The following is a 19,556-nucleotide window of genomic DNA, read 5'->3' on the forward strand; positions in this document are numbered from 1 at the left end:
ACTCAGGACAAGGAGTGCCGAGCCCCTGCCTCTCAGCACTCACAACTATAACATCTGAAGGATGGTTTCCCACCTTTAGGGCAGGGAGGACGGGTTGGGAGGGGAAGCATTTGGTTTCTCCTTAAAATGGCCTTGCTGCCCCTAGTTTCCCAACCCTGTTCCCCAGGAAAGCAGTCTCTCTGCTGGGCCTGACATCCTGGCTTCTCTCTCCATCTCTCTCCATCCAGAAGGCAGACCACCAGCGCCCCCCAGGGCTGCACAGGGCAAAGGGGCGGGCGTGGCCACCCCGGCTGGTCTGCATGGGCTCCCCCCGAGGACTCCGGAGCCTCAGGCGCCACCAGCTTCCCCTCTTACCTGGGGACACCCGCTTTGGAGCCGATGCCCGAGGACTGCAGAGAGTGCAGAAGGTTCTTGGCAGTGGCTTCAGGCTGGGCCTCAGCCAGCTGCTGGATGGCTGCCTGCAGGGCCCGGCGTGAGGCTGCATCCCTGGGGGAGGGGCAAAGGCCAAGGTGAACACGTGGACCCAGGGCAGGGGGTGGGCGGGGGGCTTCGGCCAAGCCCCGTCTTTCCAGGAAAACAACATTGCACTGTATTTCAGCGCATCACAGATGAGGCAATTTGGAAGTAACTGGATAAATCTACCTCATCCCAGAGTTCTAGAAGCACCTAACAAAGGGCAAGGAGCCTTAAGGCTGTACGGGCACCACCTACATTTATAGAACACTTACTACAGGGCTCAGATGAGCCCTGGTGCCTTTACACGCACCAGTGAGAGCGCACAGAGCGAGCGAGAACTTCACACGAACCACCACGGAGGCACGATCCCTAGTCCACAGAGGAGGAAACTGGGGCACACAGAGCTTCCGTAACTTGCTCAGGACACAGGCAGTCTGGCTCCAAAGCCTGGGCTCTAACCACTGCCCTCTACTACCTCTCTGCACAAAGTGGTCTGGACACCAGGCTTTTAGCTGGGACTCGCCTGTATCGATGCAGGGTCAAGCAGAAGAGTTTGCAGAGGCCTTTCACAGCTCCCTCCGGCAGATCTAAAACCAGAGATTCACAGAGGTTAGTCAATAAGCACTATCGACACTTCCTGGGCATTGGCCCAGAAATAACAACACCCAACACTGAATCGGAGCTCACGAGGCACAGGCCCTGCTCTAAGCGCTTGAGACACTAACTCAGTTCTCGTAAGGTGGGTACTGCGACTGAGCCAGTTTTTAAGAAGAAAAAACCAAGGCACGGAAAACTAAGCAGGCCAGTTGAGAGAAAGAGAAGCTGGTGGAACAACAGTGGTCAGTAACGGAGAGCCAACCTGTGATGGCTCTGCAGACCGGGCTGAAGCCCAAGGATGAAGGGAGTAGGGTCTGATGGGGGAAAGGGAAGCTGAGTGTCAGACAGACCAGCGGGCAGGAGGCTCACGAAGGGCTCGCCCGGGCCCCTGAGGGATGGGGGCCGATGGAGGAGGAGGAGCATGGACCCAGCTCCCCAGAGCCCTAAGCCTGGCACTGGCCCACCTGATTTGAGAATGTCTCTGTAACTGAGGAAAAGAGTGACTGGGGCCAGGAACAGGTTGTGGCTAAGAGCTTCCCCAACGGTTCAGCAGATAAAAAATCTGCCTGCAATGCAGAAGACACAGGAGAAGCGGGTTTGATCTCTGGGTTGGGAAGATCCCCTGGAGAAGGAAATGGCAACTCACTCCAGTATTCTTCCCAGAAAAATCCCATGGACAGAGGAGCCTGGGGGGGTGACAGTCCAATGGGTCGCAAAGAGTCAGACATGACCGAGCGACTAAGCACAGCAGAGGAGAAAAGCAGTTAGTAACTGCTAACAGATACCAGGGCTGTTAAGAGCCAGGCACTATCCCTACATGTTCGCATTCCCTCCATACTCTCACCCTGTGAGGGAAGCACGGCCTTACTATCTCCACACTCAATGCAAGGAGGCAGGCTCACAGCTGAAGGAACCTGGACCGGGCGGGTCCCACAGTCTGGAGGCAGCAGAGCCATGGCCAGAACACAGAGCCCATCACCTCCGACTGAGCTGAGGGCCTGTGACTGGCAAGGCCAGGCCCAGCAAACCTGCCTCGCTAGCCTCAGGCTCCAGGTTCAGCGAGGCAGGACTGAGCAGAGCACCAGAGGCTGTGAGGCCAGGCTCGGGCTGAGCCAGGCTGGGCACCCGCCTTCAGGGTTTGACGGCCTCTAAAGAGGCCTTCCAGCTCCCTGCCCCGCCTTGGATGAACCCACCTGGGGACCTGGGACCCTAACACAAGGAGAGGCCACAATAACTATCACTACACAATGGCTCCACAGACTCCGAAAATGAGGAAATTGAGAACTATTTCATGTGAGGAGTTCGCTTCCCCCAAACGACCTGCACATCAAAGGCAAGCAAACATTTTACAAATATGATTCGCCCTGAACTGTAGAATTTCAGGGTGACTGGGGAGTAAAATCACCCTGGAAGGCCTGAGTAGTTCATAAACTTCACTCACACTTGTCGAACTCCTTACTCCACAAACTGGGGGGAAAGGGTGGCACTCGGCAGTTACTTAGCACGGAGTCAGCCACTAGGGTTAGGGTGGACAGCCAGCATCTGTCATGTGGCAGCCTTCTTTAACTAGAACCCTGCTGAGAAATGACCAGAAGGACTTCTGAAGGTGCCATAAACTCATGCACCAAAGCTCTGATACACAGCAGAATCTCTCAGAAGTTCACGAACAGCAATTTACTTACACACAACTTTAACAAGCTTGGGTATGTAACCAGGCGACAACAGATCACAGCAGCAAATCAGAGTGTGGGTCAGACAGTGGAAGAAGGCTCTTTCCTAACAAGAAGTGAAAGCTGACAGAATCGGAGACCCAACTCTATGCCACCACAGTTCTCAAACTGCAGCAAACATGGGAATCAGCTGGGGAGCTTGTTAAAACACAGGTGCTGGGCTCTATCCCCAGAGTGTTCATGAATCTGCGTCTCTGGGGGTGGAGCTGAGATTCTGTATCTCAAACAAGTTCTTAGGCGATGCTGATATTGCTGGTCTGGGGACCACATTTTGAGAACCAACACTGCATAGGAAAAACACACCAAAAGGAAACTCAAAAACTAACGAGGATTTTATAGCACAGGGAATGCTGCTCAATTTTATGTGGCGGCTTGAATCGGAGGGGAGTTCTGGGGAGAATGGACACGTATATATGGATGGCTGAGTCCCTTTAATCCTCACCTAAAACTATCACAGCATTGTTAATGAGCTATACCCCAATACAAAATTAAAAGATAAAAAACCAACTAATGAAGATTTATTGGTTGAAGGCAAACTAGTCTTATACACACCCCCATAGTTTGCCGTAAGAGCCCTCAGTTATGGTACAGAATCAGAATAACTACATGTGCTCAGCATTTCCCAAAATGTGCTGCCCAGACTGAATAGGTTTTCAGCAAAAAAGAGGTTCAAGGAAACACTGGATTAAAAGGTGACATCTCCCAAACTTAGATGATCTTGGAATCCTTCACTACCCAATCACTAGTTACGATCTTGCTGACTTTCATGAAACGCTGGCAAAAACAGTGCCTCCAGTCATTAAACAAAAAAAGTTTTTGTAAAATAAAAAAAAAAAAAAAAAAGTTTTTGCATCTAATAAATTACTTAAGAAAAACTATTGGCATCCATTACAACTATTTCCAGTCAAAATGGTTAAAACTGTTAAAAGCTTTGGCACCTAGAAGGATAAACTTTCCACCAACCCAACTGTTTCAGTGCACATTTATAACAAGCAAATATAGACAGTGAAGACAGAAGTTGCTGGAAGCGAGGAAAAGAAGGCCATGGTTCTAAACAGAGAGCCCAATTTAGTCTGAAATGAAATCAGTGATGTGAAAATAAATACCTTTTCCGGCAACACATTTCCCCAGCTCACTGAGGATTTCTCTCCGTTCCTTCACACTGGCTGTCGTCACCTTCCCTGCAAAACGCTTTAGTGTCTCAGAAACCTGCAAAGACCAAGCCCACGGAGAAAATGCCACCAGTCAGACTACAAAACGTCAGCGGGGAGGGAGAGGGAGGGCGTGCTGGGGGAGGGTCGTGCAGGGCTCAGAGAGGCTCCCTCCAACCCAGGTCTTCTCAGTCTCCACTTTGGGGACCAACTTCCACTCCTGATCATTCTTGACTGTGGGGGCTGCCTTTACACCCGGCAGGATCTTGGGCAGTGCTCCTGGCCTCTACCCACTGGACACCGGTAGCAGCATACCACCCTCCCACCACAGCTGAGGCAACCCCAACTGCTTCCAGACATTGTCAGGCCCCTCCTGGGGGACAAAATCACCCCCAGCTGAGATGTACTGCTTTTAACCCAACCGGTCAGCCACTCAGTTAAACTTTGGACAAAAAGAGGCAAGGCTTAAGGCAAAAACCTCAAGATAGAAAACATCCTTTCTGGGACTTCCCTCGTGGTCCTGTGGCTAAGACTCCACGCTCCCAATGCAGGGGCCCTGGGTTCGATCCCTGGTCAGGGAACTAGAGCCCAAATGCCACAACTAAGCATTTGCATGCCCAACCAAGACTCAGCTCAGCCAAATAAGTAAGGAAGTATTTTTTTAAAAAGACAGAAAAAACATCCTTTCCGAACTAAGGAAAATTTAGGGAGGGCCGACTATGTGCCCGGTATGTCCCCTTTATATTATTTCTTATAAGCCTCCTGTAACGAGGAATATCCTGACAAGTCATAAGCACAGTTGGCTAAAGGGTAAAACATTTAAGAAACTGAATCCCAGTTCAGCCTCCTACCGGCTGTGGAAACTCAGTCAAATTATGTCATCTGCTTGATCTTCAGGTTCCGCATCGATTCAATGTAGAAAACAGCACCTACCTCATGACTGTTATGGGGAATAAATGAGAGAGTGCATGTAGAGCATTACTCTCACCCCGAGCACAAAATCAGCTACTACTAACCAGCAGGCCTTCCAAACAGGCATCGTATTCCCCACTTTTCAGGTGATGAAGAAATCGACTCCCAGAGGGGAAGCCACTGCTCAGACTGGAGTCAAGAGCCGCAGCACCTGCATTTCTGAAACTAAACCTGAAACCAGCAAGTGTAGAAACTGACGCGAGCAGTCCTTGGCTATCAACCGCCATCCATGTTACAACTGCCTCCCTTGCACAGAGACACAGCGTAAGACCTGGAAAAGGGGCGGTTTGCCAATACTCCTGAAAATCTGCTCCTGAACAATATTCCACAGCGGTGTTCCCCAACGTTTCTGGCACCCGAGACTGGTTTTGTGGAAGACAATTTTTCCATGGACTGGGGAGCGGGGGGAATGGTTTGGGGATGATTTGCGCACATTACACTTACTGTGCACTTTATTTCTATTGTTATAACATCAGCTCCACCTCAGACCATCAGGCATTAGACACCAGAGGGTGGGGACCTCTGTTCTACAGGCTACAAAGCAGGCAGGTCATGGATATGAGCAGTAGAGCAGGGCATAATAAGACCCAAGTGATCAACTCCTGCCCTCTTTTTCTTTTGAGGGTATTTGACAGAAAGGCCTTATTAAAAGAGTAAGACTTAAGGGTGCATAGAGAAGTAAAATAATGCTGAGTTCCTCTTATAGTTAAACCTTTGCCACAATTCTATCAGCAATGAATAAAATCATGTGCAAAACTCCATCTTCTACATAAAGGATCTGTTTACTGTCTTTTGCTCCTATAGTCATTCATGCATATAATTAAAGAGTCAAAAAGTTCTGGGAGGTTTGCTCTAAAAACCAGTCCCATGCCCTCACACACAAACACAATCTCTTTCACCAACTCTGACTGATTATTTCGGTAATAATTCCTCACGTTTCCTAATATACGTTAGTTCAGTAATTCCGTGTTTACATTACACGCAACTGGCATTCAACTTCCGTTTAATGAACCACGTTTGCTCTCCTGCACAGCTTTTTAAAATTAACCCTGGAGTTGAATAATGAGTCCTTCATTCTCTACACTCTCAGTCTGCCTTGTTTTATCTGTTCTAATTAACCATTCAATCCCACAGTTTCCCCCGTGTCTAAATCTCAATACATTGACGCAGATCATGCAGTCTGACCAAATTCCACCTTCCAGAAGAGGTCTCTCCCAGTTTTCTGAGCTGTCCTGATCTGGTCTGTGATCGCTACAGCTGGGATGCGGTTTATCACCCTGAGAATGTACTCTTTTTGTGTGTCTGGGTGAACCACACACTCCAACTTGTGAAGTCCTTGCAGGTTTGAAAATGTTCTGACCTCCTACCTGAAGTTTGCCTGAATACAGAATGCTAGATTGAAATTTTCCTTCAGAATACTGAAGACTTTTCTCCACTGAGTTCTAGCATTCAGTATTGTTGGGAACCTTCATGCCATTCTGATTCTCGATCCTTTGTCTGAGATCTGATTTTTCCCCCTGGAAATTTCTAAGATCTTTTTGTATCCAAGGTTTTAAAATTTCAGGTTGGGAAAAAAAAAAAAAAAAAATTTCAGGTTGGGACTTTCCCGGAGGTCCAGAATCCGCCTTCCAAAGCAGGCAACTAAGCCCACGCACCTCAACTAGAAAGCCCATGCGCCACAACAAAAAGATCCCACATGCCGCAAATAAGACCCGATGCAGCCGTAAATAAAATAAATATAAAGAAGAAAGAAAATATTTTTTAAAAAATAGAAAAACTGAATTTCACATTAATGTGCTCTGTCATGAGTCTGCTTTCATCCATTGTGCTGACCGTTTTTGATTTGAAAACACATGCTTCGGTTCAGGGAAAGCATCTTGAATTATTCTGTTGATGATTTCCTTGGATATTGGACCTCCTACACTTTTGTGTGGTCCTGTTTTACACTCTCCAGAGAGGAAAACTTCCAGCCTTTTGCCAAGATGGAGAAAGAAAGCTGGGGTTCTGAAGGCATGTAAACAGGGCTTTCAACCAATCCTCCTAACTTAACCCCTCCCCACTCACCCTCACATCCAGGGGTTAGCAGCTGCCACCAATTCCCAGCTATCAGAGATTCTACAATGTAAATCAGGTTGGTTCTCAAGCTTTCCGAACTGCTGGCTTAGGATCCTTTACCACTCCTCACTTTCTAGCTTCCCAAAGTTTGCTGCTGTTGTCTGCTCCCCATTCTCTCAATTTTTTTTTTTTTTTAACTTTTTACTAGTTTCAGTAAGGCTAGAGGATAGCAAATTGAGATGCATCTTTATATATATAATACACCCTCTACCTGAAATTCCCACATAGCTGTTTTTCCATGCTAATGGTAAGTCCCTGGCTACAGTTTCTCCCCGAAAGATTAAAGGGCATTTCAGGTACAAGGCTCTTTTTCTTAATCAGAAAATGAATGTCACCCACTTGGGACCCTGTCAGAACAAAAGTGAAAAAGAGCACACTAAGATTCTTCAGAGAAGTCATTTGTTGGTTGAGATCAGATGCAAAGAGCTTAAAAAGTTCACAGGTTTCTCTCTAGGGTAACACTGTCCAGAAGCACTTTCTGTGCTGACGGAAATGTTCTTTTGCGCTGTACAATGCATCAGTCACCAGCCACATACAGCTACCCAGGCACTGAAATGTGGCTAGTGCAACCGAAGAACTGAATTTTTAATTTCACTTAATTTTAACTAACCTAAGTAGTTGGCTATTAATTAACTGGCTACTATACTGAACAACACAGCACTAGAGATTTTTTTTTTTAATATTTATTTATTTGGCTGTGTCAGGTCTTAGTTGTGGCACAGGGGGTGCCCAGGCTCAGTTCCCCGGTAGCATGAGGGATCTTAGTTCCTGGACCAGGGGCTGAACCCGTGTTCCCTGCACTGGCAGGCGTATTTAACCACTGGAGCACCAGGTAAGTCCCAAGACGTGTTTGCTTTTTTCATTTGAGTTTTAATGTTACACATTCAGCATGTATTCTCCCAACCCCTTTCAAAATACCCCTTTCTTTCCAGGATCCATCACAATAAACTGAACAAATTACCAGTCCCTTCCTTGCACAGGAAACTCACAATACACACATTCTGAATAATGAAATTAAGGGCTCACTCTCTGGCTTCAGGGCCTTCATATCAAAATCAATAAATCTCCTCACCCCGACACCCAAGTGAGCCAAGCTGTCCTTTAGAGACCTGTTTCATTTCCCATAATATTGTCTTTTCTCTCTAAAACACTCACAGCTACAAAGGAGGCTGGGGTGGAGGAAAAAAGTCCCCCCCACCCCCACCCCCACAACACTCAAGGTGACAAGACTCTTCCAAAGTTGTGACAGCTCTTTTATCTAACGCTGGACCTAATAATAACCACCAACTTACATGAAGCCCTACTTTATTTCATTGATTCCTCACAACGACCCTACGAGACAGGTATTAGTTTAGCTCCATTGTATGGATGAAAAAACCGAGACTTGACAGGATTAAGAAACTTGCCCAGCGTCTTAGAGAAACTGATCAACTAGCACTCAAACTAAGATCCGTACGAATCCAAACACTATGCTTTAAGTCCCTGAACGTAGTAGATGTCCGAGAAATATATGCTGAATATAAAGTTTTAAGGCATAGTTGGCGCTGGCCGAGGTTCATGCTGGAGGGCTTCGGAAAAATGGAGCAGACTCTGAAAGGGTAACTGTGGCAACTTCAGGATCAAGAAGGGTCCGCCGAAGCCGAGGCCGGAGTCCGACTCGTCGAGCCCACGGCCAGTCTGCGCCGGCCGGGCGGGGAACCAGGGCGAACCCGGGTCCGTGAGGGGTTGGCCCGAAGCGCCCCCAGGACCGCGCCCTCCGCAGCCGCCGCCCCATAACCCCCTACGGCAGCTGCACTAGCGGTCCGACCAGACCGCCGCCGTTCGCGCCCAGTCGCTGACCGCGTTGGCCTCGCAGTCGCCCGCCTTACCTGCGTGTCCGCCGCCATCCTGCCGGCGCTGACTCCGGAACCGCTTCCGGAGCGCTTCCGGGTCACAGCGCGAGCCCACGCGGCAGGGCGAGGCCGGGAGCCAGCCAGGGCCCGGGGCCTGGCGCCCCCGGGCGGGACGGCGGTCGCCGCAGGCCGGGCTTTGACTCAGGCTGCCTGAGTGGGTTATCTGAGGGATACCGGGGACTATCAAGGCCTGCCAAGGGCGTGATTTTTGACCCCCGGGTCCCAGGGCCCTTCTCAGTCCAGCCTCGTGGAAGACGAGGGTCCCTACAGCTCCGACCCACGTGTGCGCAGGCAGGTCCGGCCCAGGTACCCCCACGTGGGCCTCTCCTGTGTGAAGACAGTTTTACATAAGTGTGGCCTACTTGTTTGCTAGAGGGGTTTCCTTGATGACAGCGGCTGAACTCAGTAACAGGTAGGCAGCCAAGTCGTGTCTTATCCCGTTGTTTGTACCCCAGCACCAATGTTAGAAGATTCTGGAGCTGAGGAAGCTGCCCAAGGGCAACTCCTTAAAACAAGGCCACAGGGTAGGAGGCTGGGGCTAAATTTTATTCTGTATGCAAACCTGACAACTCTACCTAAATATGATCTGCACACATCAGTCCTTGTCTCTGATATTAGCAATGGCTTTCAAACTTCTGTGTGTGTGCATGCTCAGCAGCTAAGCAACTCTTTGCAGGTAGATGGACTAGTAGCAGGTCAGGCTCCTGTCCATGGGACTTTCCAGGCAATAAGGGAATGGGTTGTCATTTCCTCCTCCCAGGGCATCTCCCAGACCTAGGGATTCAAACCGAGTCTCCTGGGTTGCAGGCAGATTCTTTACTGCTGAGCCACCTGGGAAGCCCCTTTGCACTTCTGAGACCTGGATACAACCAGCACTTACCTCATGACCCAGTACAGGGTAAGTGATATGTATGATTCACAACACCTACAGGACATTTTCTCTCCTTAAATAACAGTGGCCACTAAATTGGAGCACCACCCAGTCTGAAACACCCCTGGCAGCACACAGCTTAACTCAGTATGACACTAAGCCTACTTAAATTGAGTGACCCAGGCTTGTGGCCTGATGGTCATGGAGACAAATTTCAGTTTAACAAATATAGTTAACGCTGGGTAGAGACAAAGTATAGGATGCTAGGAGAGCAATGTGTCACTTTGAAAGAGGACACCCAAATGTCAATTTCAAATCAAGCTGATTTTACCATGCCTTTGGTTTCTAGCATACAGCACTATATAACCTTCAAACGCACAAAATGAGAAGCTCAGAGACTCGTAAGAGAAGTAAGCCTTTATTTTCTCATTTCACAAATAATGCTGGCCTGGTTGGCTGCTTTTTAGTGATTAGTCAAAAAGACCGAATCCCATATCCTCGTCCGACTCCTCCGACTCCTCCTTTGCTTCAACCTTGGCTGGGGCTGCGGTGGTGGCAGCAGGGGCAGCAGCGGGGGCAGCAGCCACAGGGGCAGCAGCCACAAAGGCAGATGGATCAGCCAAGAAGGCCTTGACCTAGAGCAAGGGCAAAGTTCATGGTCAAAAGGGTCATCTTAGCACCCCTACTACCCACAACCCTTCTGCCTCTGCAGAGATCTGGGTTTAAGGGCCCACTTCCATGTCAGTGAAGCCTTCCTCTCAAGTAACCAGGCAGGACAGCTTGGGTATAAGCCTGGTGAACTCAGGCCCAGCTCTTACCCATTAAACTATCTCTGCTTTAAATCTCGTAATTTCTAAAATCAAGAACACATCTCCCCTGCCTCCCAACTTCAAGTAGACAATTGGCGCTCTGTAGCCAACGGTTTCACACTTAAAAGACTGAACCAACTGTGGATCAAAACTCAAAAAAAAAAAGGGGGGGGGGTGGATTTCCAGAACTGAATTTGCTGTATTGTAGCAATTATTTACACTCAAGTTACATTGTATTTATAAACACTTACATAACATTCAAACTGGATTAGGTATTCTAAGTAACCTAGAAATGATGTAACCTAACTAACACCATTTTATTATATGACAGACTTGAGCATGGATTTTGGTATCCATGATGGAAGCACAACTATATTCTTGCTGTGGTCCCGGTGGGTTCTTTGTACCTTTTCAGCAAGTGGGAAGGTGTAATCAGTCTCCACAGACAAAGCCAGGACGCGCTTGTACCCATTGATGATGGAATGGGGTACAGATGCGACGGTTGGGTAACCAATCTGCAGGCACACGCTGGCAACATTGCGGACGCCCTGTGGAAGGAGGAAACATTCCTTTAGCTCTTCAGGCATGACATCTTAAGAGACAATGAAGCGGAGCTCAAAAGCACACAGGATTTGCTCAGTACCTCAGTCTCACACAGGGACACTTCACCTCACACCAAATGCTTCTGGCAGTGAAATTCAGACCCAGTTTAATTTACAAATGCTTTTTGCCCTTATTCTCGACAAGGGTTTTCCCTATACCATAACGATGGTATTTACTTCAAAAGCCACCGTTTTGTAAAAATATATAGTCACGGCACTCTGAGAAAAACGTTAGTTCCAGGTGTGAATTTCGTCCACTACTGAGATTTCCAAAAGTAACCAGAGTTAAGAGTATATGTAATTACAATTGTCTATCTGTCCAAAAAAACAGGAATTATATATTGCATCACTTTGTTAAGAGAGTGTATTAGTGGCAAAACAAGACTAAGGATGGACTGAGAGAGCCTTTCTCCCAAGATAGTAGGGTACTTGGCAACACTTGTATATTAATTACCTCATTTTCCTTATCCCTCTTTTGACTCACTGACACTCAAAATCTCACATCTTATTGCAGGCCCTAAAATGACAGCCCTTACTATGTACCCAGCACAGTTCCAAGGCCTTACACTCATTAATTCATTAGCTCCTTCAACGATCCTATATTGTCATTGCTGTTTTAAGGATGAGGAAACTGAGATACAGATTAAACAACTGTTCCTGGTTATTAAACTGCTAGTCAGCTGCATTGCCAAGATCCAGCTGAAGCCAGACGCGCTCTCAACTATTAATGAGAAGGGAAGAGCCTGGAATGGGCCCTCGGGTACCTCCAGGAAGCGGGAATGCAGAGTTTCCTCTGTGATGTCAAGCACTTCAGGGTTGTAGATGCTGCCATTGTCAAACACCTGCTGGATGACCAGCCCGAAGGAGAAGGGGGAGATGTTCAGCATGTTCAGCAGCGTGGCTTCGCTGGCGCCCACTTTGTCTCCTGTCTTAATCAGCTGCACATCACTCTGAAGAACAAGGAGTTGGCAGTTAACCCCTGGATGTCCGGCAAGTCCAAGGCCACCGAGTCCCCACCGCTGGCCCAGCTAGCACTGGCAAGCCAGGTCCACTCACCAGGATTTCAATCGTGCCCCTGGAGATCTTCGTGGTGATGCCTAAAGCCTGGAAGAAGGAGGTCTTCTCGGGCCCCAGACCAGTGTTCTGTGCTGGCACAGTGACTTCACACGGCGCTATGGCACCAGCACGGGCGGCAGCTGGCACCTGAGAAAATGGGAAAAAAAAATGTGAACAGTGAGATGTCTTCTCTCCAGACACAACCTGAGATCAGTCAGTTTTGTTGCTTTTCAGGAGCCAAATGATAAGGTCTCTCCAGTCAACCTGATTCTCCCTTACCTTGTTGGCCAGCAGCATGTCCCTGATCTCAGTGAGGTCCTCCTTGGTGAACACGAAGCCCACATTCCCCCGGATGTGAGGCAACAGTCTGCGAAGAGAAGTTTACAGGAGAAGGTCACTTTTTAACACCATTCCTCTCCAAGAAGAGGGAGGAGGACACTGAGAAGAGAGGATAAAGACACTGACTTCTCCAGAGCCGGGTTGTTTTCCAGATGCCCTCGGATGGCCTTGCGCATCATCGTGTTCTTGCCCATCAGCACCACAGCCTTCCCGCGGAGGGACATGCGGATCTGCTGCATCTGCTTGGAGCCCACGTTGTCTGCTCCCACAATGAAGCATTTTGGATAATCATCCAGAAGTTGCTACAGAAACAAGCCAAAAACAAGCAGTGTTTCACAGGAGGAAAGAGGGAAAAGGTTAAGAGAAACCAAATCCCGCAATCACCAGCTTCCATCTCACTGACCCTTTCCTCTAAGCTTTTGAAATGACACAGAGATTGGGACAGTTCCTCCTATTGGCCACCTGAGTTAACACCAGTTTTGTCAAAGACTGGCTTGTTGAGTATAAATGGTAACTGTTTATACGGTAAATAAAAAAAAAAAATTATAACTTTTGCTCTTTCCCCAATTATGAGGCATGTTTGATTCACTAAATGACTGCCTTAACAGAAAAAAAAAATACTGTTCCAAGTCAGATTTACAGCAATCAAAATACAACATAAAGGAAGTACAACGAAATAGTAACTTGTAGGACCTAGGCTGTGTATATATAATCATTTTACAAAGTTTTTTGTTAAACTGAAAACCTGCATGATAAATGAGGAAGAACGCAAAGAACTAAATTCCACAACGCATCCTATGGCTTGAAGAGCAGCGTGATTAACATTTCTGGCCAGGAAGACCCAACTCAAGGCCATCTAAATTAAAGAACTCACATGGTTTCTTGACTGACAGGCTCTAAATAGGCAACAACTTGCTCCATTATAATGAATCACTCATCGCCTCAGACCTTCTTAAAGATGGTGACAAGGCAGGAAAATTAGGACAAGTGCTATCTGAACTTCCAACAGGCTTGGGCTTGAATGCTCTTCACCTGAAGAGCCACTTCACCTGCCTGAGTCTGTTTATCTCCAACACTGGGAGGGGGAAGGGCATGGATCTCGGCAAATTGTGAAAATTAAATGAAATGTGCCTAAAAAGACCTAATGTGGTAGCTAAGGAGTAGGCCCTCAGTACATGCCAGCTGATTGTCCCCATTAGTGCCTGGGCCCGAGGCAGCACGGTGGGCGGCTGGGGCCTACCCCAAACTTACGATGATCTTAAGGAAGTAGTTGGACTTCCAGGTCGCCCTGTCTTCCCTGGGCATCACGGCGGTGCGTCAGGGATTGCCACGCAGGGTTTAAAGACGATGTCACTGAGGAGAGAAAAGGAGCTCAAGCCACCCCGACACGCGTCCCCACAGCACGGCGGGCTCCAAGCCCAAGGCACACGCGGAGTAGGCCACGCGCGGGCGCCCGCCGCCCCGAGCCAGGGCTGTGACCGCCGCACCCCCAAACCAAGGAGGCCGGACCCCGCGGTCCCCAAGAGCCTCCAAAAGAACCCCCAAGTAACCCCATCCTTCCCGCCACAGTTGCCGGTGAGAACACAGCGAGACGGACGAACCTCACACGAGGACGCCTGGCGAGAGGAGGGCCGCGCGCCGGCGGGCATCTTTTATAGATGAGCGAAGCAGCCAATCAGAAGCCACGGGCAGATCCCCCCGCCTATTGGCTGGAGCCAACGTCTGTCTGAAGAAATCGGATAGATGCAGGCAGCCATTGGGTGGCATCCCTGCCATTCCAACCATCAGGAAGCTGTTTTTAAACGAGGTAGTTAAGGAGGGCACTGCTGTGTGCTGGAGGCGCTTTCTCAGAGCTGCTGCCCTCTGCCGGGTTGGAGGTGCTGCCGTGTAGAGTTAGCATTTACAAGCTGAGTTCACATTTCCTTTGGTCACCTGGCCAAGTCGCAACTACAGAGTATGACGTTGAGAAAGAACTCTCATGCTTTAGAAACAGGATGGTCTCTCGTCTCCTCTACAGTTTGTTCTTCCCCCTATCGAAACAAAGGGATCCTTTAAACCTAAGTCGGATCACTTCCTCATCTGCTCGCAATACTTTCGAGTCTCCCCATTTCCCTCCCAGAAAAAACCTAAAATGTAAATGGCCTACATGATCTGTTCCCCACCTTCACCCCATCATCTGACTTGCCTACTGACTCATTTCCTCCCGGCTGGGTGACGCTCCCATTTCAGGGCTCATGCACTCTCTAGTCCCTCTTCCTAGAAGGCTTTCTGCCGATATCCACACCTCCATCGCGTCTTGGCGCAATGATCACCTGCTGAAGGTCTATCCCCATTGCCCTATTCAAAATTACCCCCAAAACCACTCCCACTTCCCTCTTCCTCCGGTTTAACTTTTTGGTAGCACTTCCACCTAGTAACACACTAAAATAATTTGTCTCTCTCTCTGCCGTGAGCCTGGCACCTATGGGCATATAATAAACACTTGTTGAATGAATGGATGCAGAGTTTGCAGTCAGATAACCTGAATTCATATCCTTATTCTGTCACTTGCTAGGTTGGTCATCTTAGGAAGTGATTTCACCTTCCTGACTCTCTCTTTCCCTATCTGCAAAATGAGGATAATAGTATTCACACCCCATGAGGATTACGTGAGTTATGTGTTAACACAGTTCCTGGAATGCAGGAGATCACTTAATGTCAACATATTTTATTACACTTTCATTCAACATTTATTTGAACTATTGTGCTGTATCATTAAGTATGTTTTTAATGAATAAGCTTAGATCCTAGGGTGGGAAGGGGAGAGGTGATTCTCCCCAACTCCATCCTTTTAACTTGACCAAGTTAGAACCCCTGGTATTGTTTTCAAGCCTCCTGATGATAAGCCTGTATAGACAACTGCTGGAGTCCATTACCGCTAAGATCTCTTCTTAGTGACAGGGTATTACTGCACACTCAGCATTGTACTAAGTACTTTATGCACATTACTGCTGTTCATCTTTGCAACAAACCCCCAAGGAAACAGTATTAGTACCATTTTACTGGTAAGGAAATTCACAGAGGTTAAATAATTCACCCAAGTCCCTCAACTGGTAAGTGATGGCTTCAGGACCAAAACCTAAAAGCAAGTTCAAAGCCCATGAGTCTCACTATGCTATACAGTCCCTTCCAAACCCTAAGGCTGTCTTCCTTCAAATGCACTTTTGCAAGGATATACATACTGACACATTAACTTCCCAAGGACATCCTGCCTCTGATGATATTGTCGCTAATTATAGTACATCAATATAATGGAATACCGTGAAGCCATTAAAAAATGATGCCTATCTCTATTTATTGACATGGGAAAACATAAAGTACAGTTGAGTGAGCCAGTTACAATGAAGTGGACCTGTTCAATTACGTAAGTCCAACATGAGCTGGAAATATGATTTTTGGGTGAGGGGTGAAGGTAATTTTCACTTCTGAGCTCAATGCGAAATGGTCAAGGTTCAGACTTGAAATCGACATGCGGCTTTTGGAGGACCATTCCAAACAACAGGGAGACTGCAAAGCTACAAAACTGTCCAGGAAGCTTGCAAAGGCCCAGGACTGGAGTTATGGCTCTGATAAGAGCCAAGGAGAAAGCATGCATGCAAATACAGACATGACCACCAGGGGGCAGTGGAGACCCATCCTCTACTATTAAGTCAGTTCAGTTTAGTCGCTCAATCGTGTCCAGCTCTTTGTGACACCATGGACTGCAGCACGCCAGGCCTCCCTGTCCATCACCAACTCCCAAAGTTTACTCAGACTCACGTCCATTGAGTCGGTGATGCCATCCAACCATCTCATCCTCTGTCGTCCCTTTCTCCTCCTGCCCTCAATCTTTCCCAGCATCAGGGTCTTTTCAAATGAGTCAGTTCTTTGCATCAGGTGGCCAAAGTATTGGAGTTTCAGCTTCAGCATCAGTCCTTCCAATGAATATTCAGGACTGATTTCCTTTAGGATGGATGGGTTGGATCTCCTTGCAGTCTAAGGGACTCTCAAGAGTCTTGTCCAACACCACAGTTCAAAAGCATCAATTCTTCGGCACTCAGCTTTCTTTATAGTCCAACTCTCACATCCACTTGCAACAAGGAAGGTTCTACACCCAAGGTATGGTGCCAGAACTAGGGGGCAGTGGTGGTGTGTCTGGTCAACATGTAAGAACACAGACAAGCCCTGGGTTCACAGCCTGTCTCTGTGCTCGTTCACAGGATATCGGCTCTCTCTGAACCTCTTTCCCATCTGTGAGTGGGAGGCCACACCCCTGCGCCCATGGGAGGCAACCCATGGCAAATTGCAGTGGGTAAGAAGCCAGGAGGCCCACAAGTGCCCCGTGAGGGCTTTGGCCTCAGGTAAGTGAACTGCAGTGACTGACCCTCAAACTGTGGTGCTTGTGAGTCTGGGGAGGGTTTGGTCTCTCTTCTGGGGCTGAGCTGTTCATCTCGGACCACAAAGAAATGGCACTAACACCGGTGAAAATAATGGCAAACTTTATTGGCATAAATCACAGGAATTAAAATGGGAAAAAGCCAGGTTATAAGTTTACAGAGGAAAAAAAAATTAAAAATCAAATCATCAAATAACCATCCACCCAGAGGGTAGAACCTCTGGAAGCCCCAGATCCTCCTCTAGGGGAGGGGTCTGGGGTGGGTCACTGTAAACAGAGCAATAAGGCCTAAGAGTAGAAGTGGAGACATCAGACCTGTGGCAGGACCTGGCCGAGCTCCCCAGACCCAGGCTGCTCCCAGCCCCGCCTCCAAGGAGGGACCCCCTTCTCCTCCTGAGAGGCTCAGGACATCCAGCCTCTGATGAGGTTGGTGGAGTGGGTCTGGCTTGTCCTCACTTAAGACCCCACTGGGGCCCCGTTCCACTGACCCGGAACCCCAGCCCTGCCTGTCTCATCCTCAGGGGGCTTCCTGTTGCCTCCTGCTGTTCTTGTCCCTCCGCCCAGAATCCTATCAGGCCCCCAGGCAACAGCCTGGGTGGGCTCTCTCCTCGGTGGGGGGGGGGGGGGGGCCCACCACCACCAGTCTCCAGGGAAGGCAGGAAGTTTGGGGAAGGGACGCACCCAGTGGAATCAACAAGACTAACGGTCAAAATCAGATCCCATCTTTCCTGAGGAGGCAGAAGAAAGGATCCCCAGAGTAGCAGGGGGGAGGCTGATAATGTTCTCTTTGTGGCCAGAAAGTTCACAGGGGCGTGAGCACTCCTAACAGCTTACACAGGGAAGGGGCACCCCCAGAGTGGACGTCCCCCTCTCTCCCCGCTCAGAAACAGGACGGATGAGGTTCGGAATTCTCAGCCCCAGAGGGCAAGACACCGTTCAGGTGGGTTTCAGTGAAGAACTTGCTGGCCTGGGGAGTAAGGAAGGGGGTTCGAAATACAGCAGTTTATAAAAACAGTCCCGGAGAGCTATGAAGTTAAAGATGGGGAGTCAACAAAGCCGCTCCCCGTTCACCTGCTTGTGCTAAGAAAAAAATAAGATACGAATTGCTTCCCCACCCCGAGCCTTCAGTACAAGGCAGGCCCTGCGTATCCCGCAGCCACCGCGGTGCACACGGGGAGGAGTACAAAAGGAGTCGTCTGTAAAATCTCTTCAAAGTCAGTTTCGTATAGAGAAGTAAAAGCAATTCAGACGATATGAATCCAAACCTCAGTGTAGAAAACTATCAAAGTCGGTACAGTGTCCAGGCAACGGGGTGACACTCACCACCTCACGCGGCCCCAGGAGACGGAGGAGGTGCCTGGAAAACATTATTGCTGGAGAGGCCTTTCTCAGTAGAACCAGAGCAGTTGTGGGGGGGTGGGGGGCAGGTGTTGGGGGCAGCTGCCCAGGCCTGGGGAGACGGGAGGGGCAGGAGGCTCGTGAGGAACCTTCCAAGGCCCTGCAGGCACGTCCGCCCTTGGGTGGATGGGTGGGTGGATGGGTTGGGTGGATGCTGGCATTGTCTGGGGGGGAGCTTGTGTCCCCCCCGGTACTCTCAGAACAAGGCTGACGAGGTTGGGGTTGGGGATAAGGATGCAAAGAGGCCCCCGTCTGACCCTGCCTGCCCTCCCCACCCCCGGCTCCACTGCCAAAATACAAGTAAGAGATGGCTCCAGTGTGGGGTGCTGGCTTGGCCAGGCGGGCTCGTGGGGACGCAGGTGGGACCCTCCAGCCTCTGCCTCGGGGGAGGGTGACGGGCTGGCAGCCTGGGGGAGCCTCGGGAGGAGGAAGGCGGCCCAGCGGCGCTGGCAGGGGACAAGAGAAGCAGGCAGGACCCCTCAGTGTCCTCTCGCCATCGCCAAGGACGCAGTTCCAGTTTCAGTCGGGTTGGCCCCTTCACCACCGCCCCCCACCCCGGCCCCCCCGGGACGAGGCCTCTGGGTCCCAGCAGCAGTGAGGAGGCTGGGCCGGGGAAGGGGCCACGGGGAGGGACGAGGGTGCCTAGCAGAAGAGCTTGAGGAAGCAGTTCTGACAGTAAGGCTTGTCGTTCTGCTCCTTGAAGGTGCCCTTGTTGAGCTGCTTGAGGCAGAAGGCGCAGACGAAGTGCTCGGGGTGGAACTTCTTGGCCATGGCGGTGATGCAGCGGCCCGTGATGGGCTTCTGGCAGCCCGAGCACAGCGAGCCCCGCCGCTCGTGGTAGTGCGCCTCGCAGTAGGGCTGCCCCTCGTGCTCGAAGAAGCTGCCGTGGACGAACGGCGTGAAGCACTCCTGGAGACAGAGGAGGGCGGGGGGCTGTTCAGGCTGGGGGGCTGGGGGCCGAGGCAGCTCCTGGGTGACGGGCAGGGGACCGTCAGGGTGGCCACACAGCAAACGATTCCCCCTCGACAAGTGTTTTCGACGTGCCGAGTGTGGTGCTAAACCCTTACTCAGCTCTCCCGGTAATGACCTCGACTCGCTGCTGCCAAGTTGTGCTGCTGTTTTTGCTGTTCAGTTGCTCAGTCATGTCTAACTCT

The 19,556-nt window shown here is 49.6% G+C and overlaps 3 protein-coding genes and 1 long non-coding RNA gene across 9 annotated transcripts in view; 1 reads left to right on the forward strand and 3 right to left on the reverse strand.

Moving 5' to 3' along the window:
* The window catches only part of GCN1 (GCN1 activator of EIF2AK4), a 55,098-nt gene extending 46,130 nt beyond the window's left edge, over positions 1-8,968 (reverse strand). For both annotated transcript variants that reach the window (XR_009730416.1, XM_061385000.1), the window contains exons 1-4: positions 8,890-8,968; positions 3,890-3,992; positions 980-1,043; positions 355-486 (exon numbers count right to left, since the gene is read on the reverse strand). Coding sequence is in view for 1 of the 2 variants with exons in the window: in XM_061385000.1 (XP_061240984.1) it covers positions 355-486; positions 980-1,043; positions 3,890-3,992; positions 8,890-8,907 (317 nt within the window). In the remaining variant the exon portion in view is untranslated. The remainder of the gene's footprint in view (positions 1-354; positions 487-979; positions 1,044-3,889; positions 3,993-8,889) is intronic.
* LOC133228935 (uncharacterized) lies at positions 8,229-12,066 on the forward strand. The gene is made up of 3 exons (XR_009730421.1): positions 8,229-9,325; positions 9,674-9,811; positions 11,710-12,066. It is a non-coding gene; the product is annotated as an uncharacterized LOC133228935 (long non-coding RNA).
* On the reverse strand, positions 10,187-13,932 carry RPLP0 (ribosomal protein lateral stalk subunit P0). Its single transcript, XM_061385025.1, has 7 exons — positions 13,842-13,932; positions 12,717-12,892; positions 12,531-12,618; positions 12,252-12,398; positions 11,960-12,145; positions 11,001-11,141; positions 10,187-10,419 (listed from the first exon to the last, which is right to left on the reverse strand). Exons 1-7 carry the CDS (start codon positions 13,893-13,895, stop codon positions 10,255-10,257), a joined length of 957 nt encoding a protein of 318 aa, XP_061241009.1. The 5' UTR covers positions 13,896-13,932; the 3' UTR covers positions 10,187-10,254.
* Positions 13,933-17,090: 3,158 nt separating this feature from the next.
* PXN (paxillin) overlaps positions 17,091-19,556 on the reverse strand; it is a 43,187-nt gene continuing 40,721 nt past the window's right edge. For all 5 annotated transcript variants that reach the window (XM_061385006.1, XM_061385001.1, XM_061385002.1 and 2 more), the window contains one exon: positions 17,091-19,311. In XM_061385006.1, the coding sequence (XP_061240990.1) occupies positions 19,045-19,311 (267 nt within the window). In that variant the 3' untranslated portion in view covers positions 17,091-19,044. The remainder of the gene's footprint in view (positions 19,312-19,556) is intronic.

The sequence above is a fragment of the Bos javanicus genome, chromosome 17 (assembly GCF_032452875.1).
Source record: "Bos javanicus breed banteng chromosome 17, ARS-OSU_banteng_1.0, whole genome shotgun sequence".
Taxonomy (NCBI): Eukaryota; Metazoa; Chordata; class Mammalia; order Artiodactyla; family Bovidae; genus Bos; species Bos javanicus.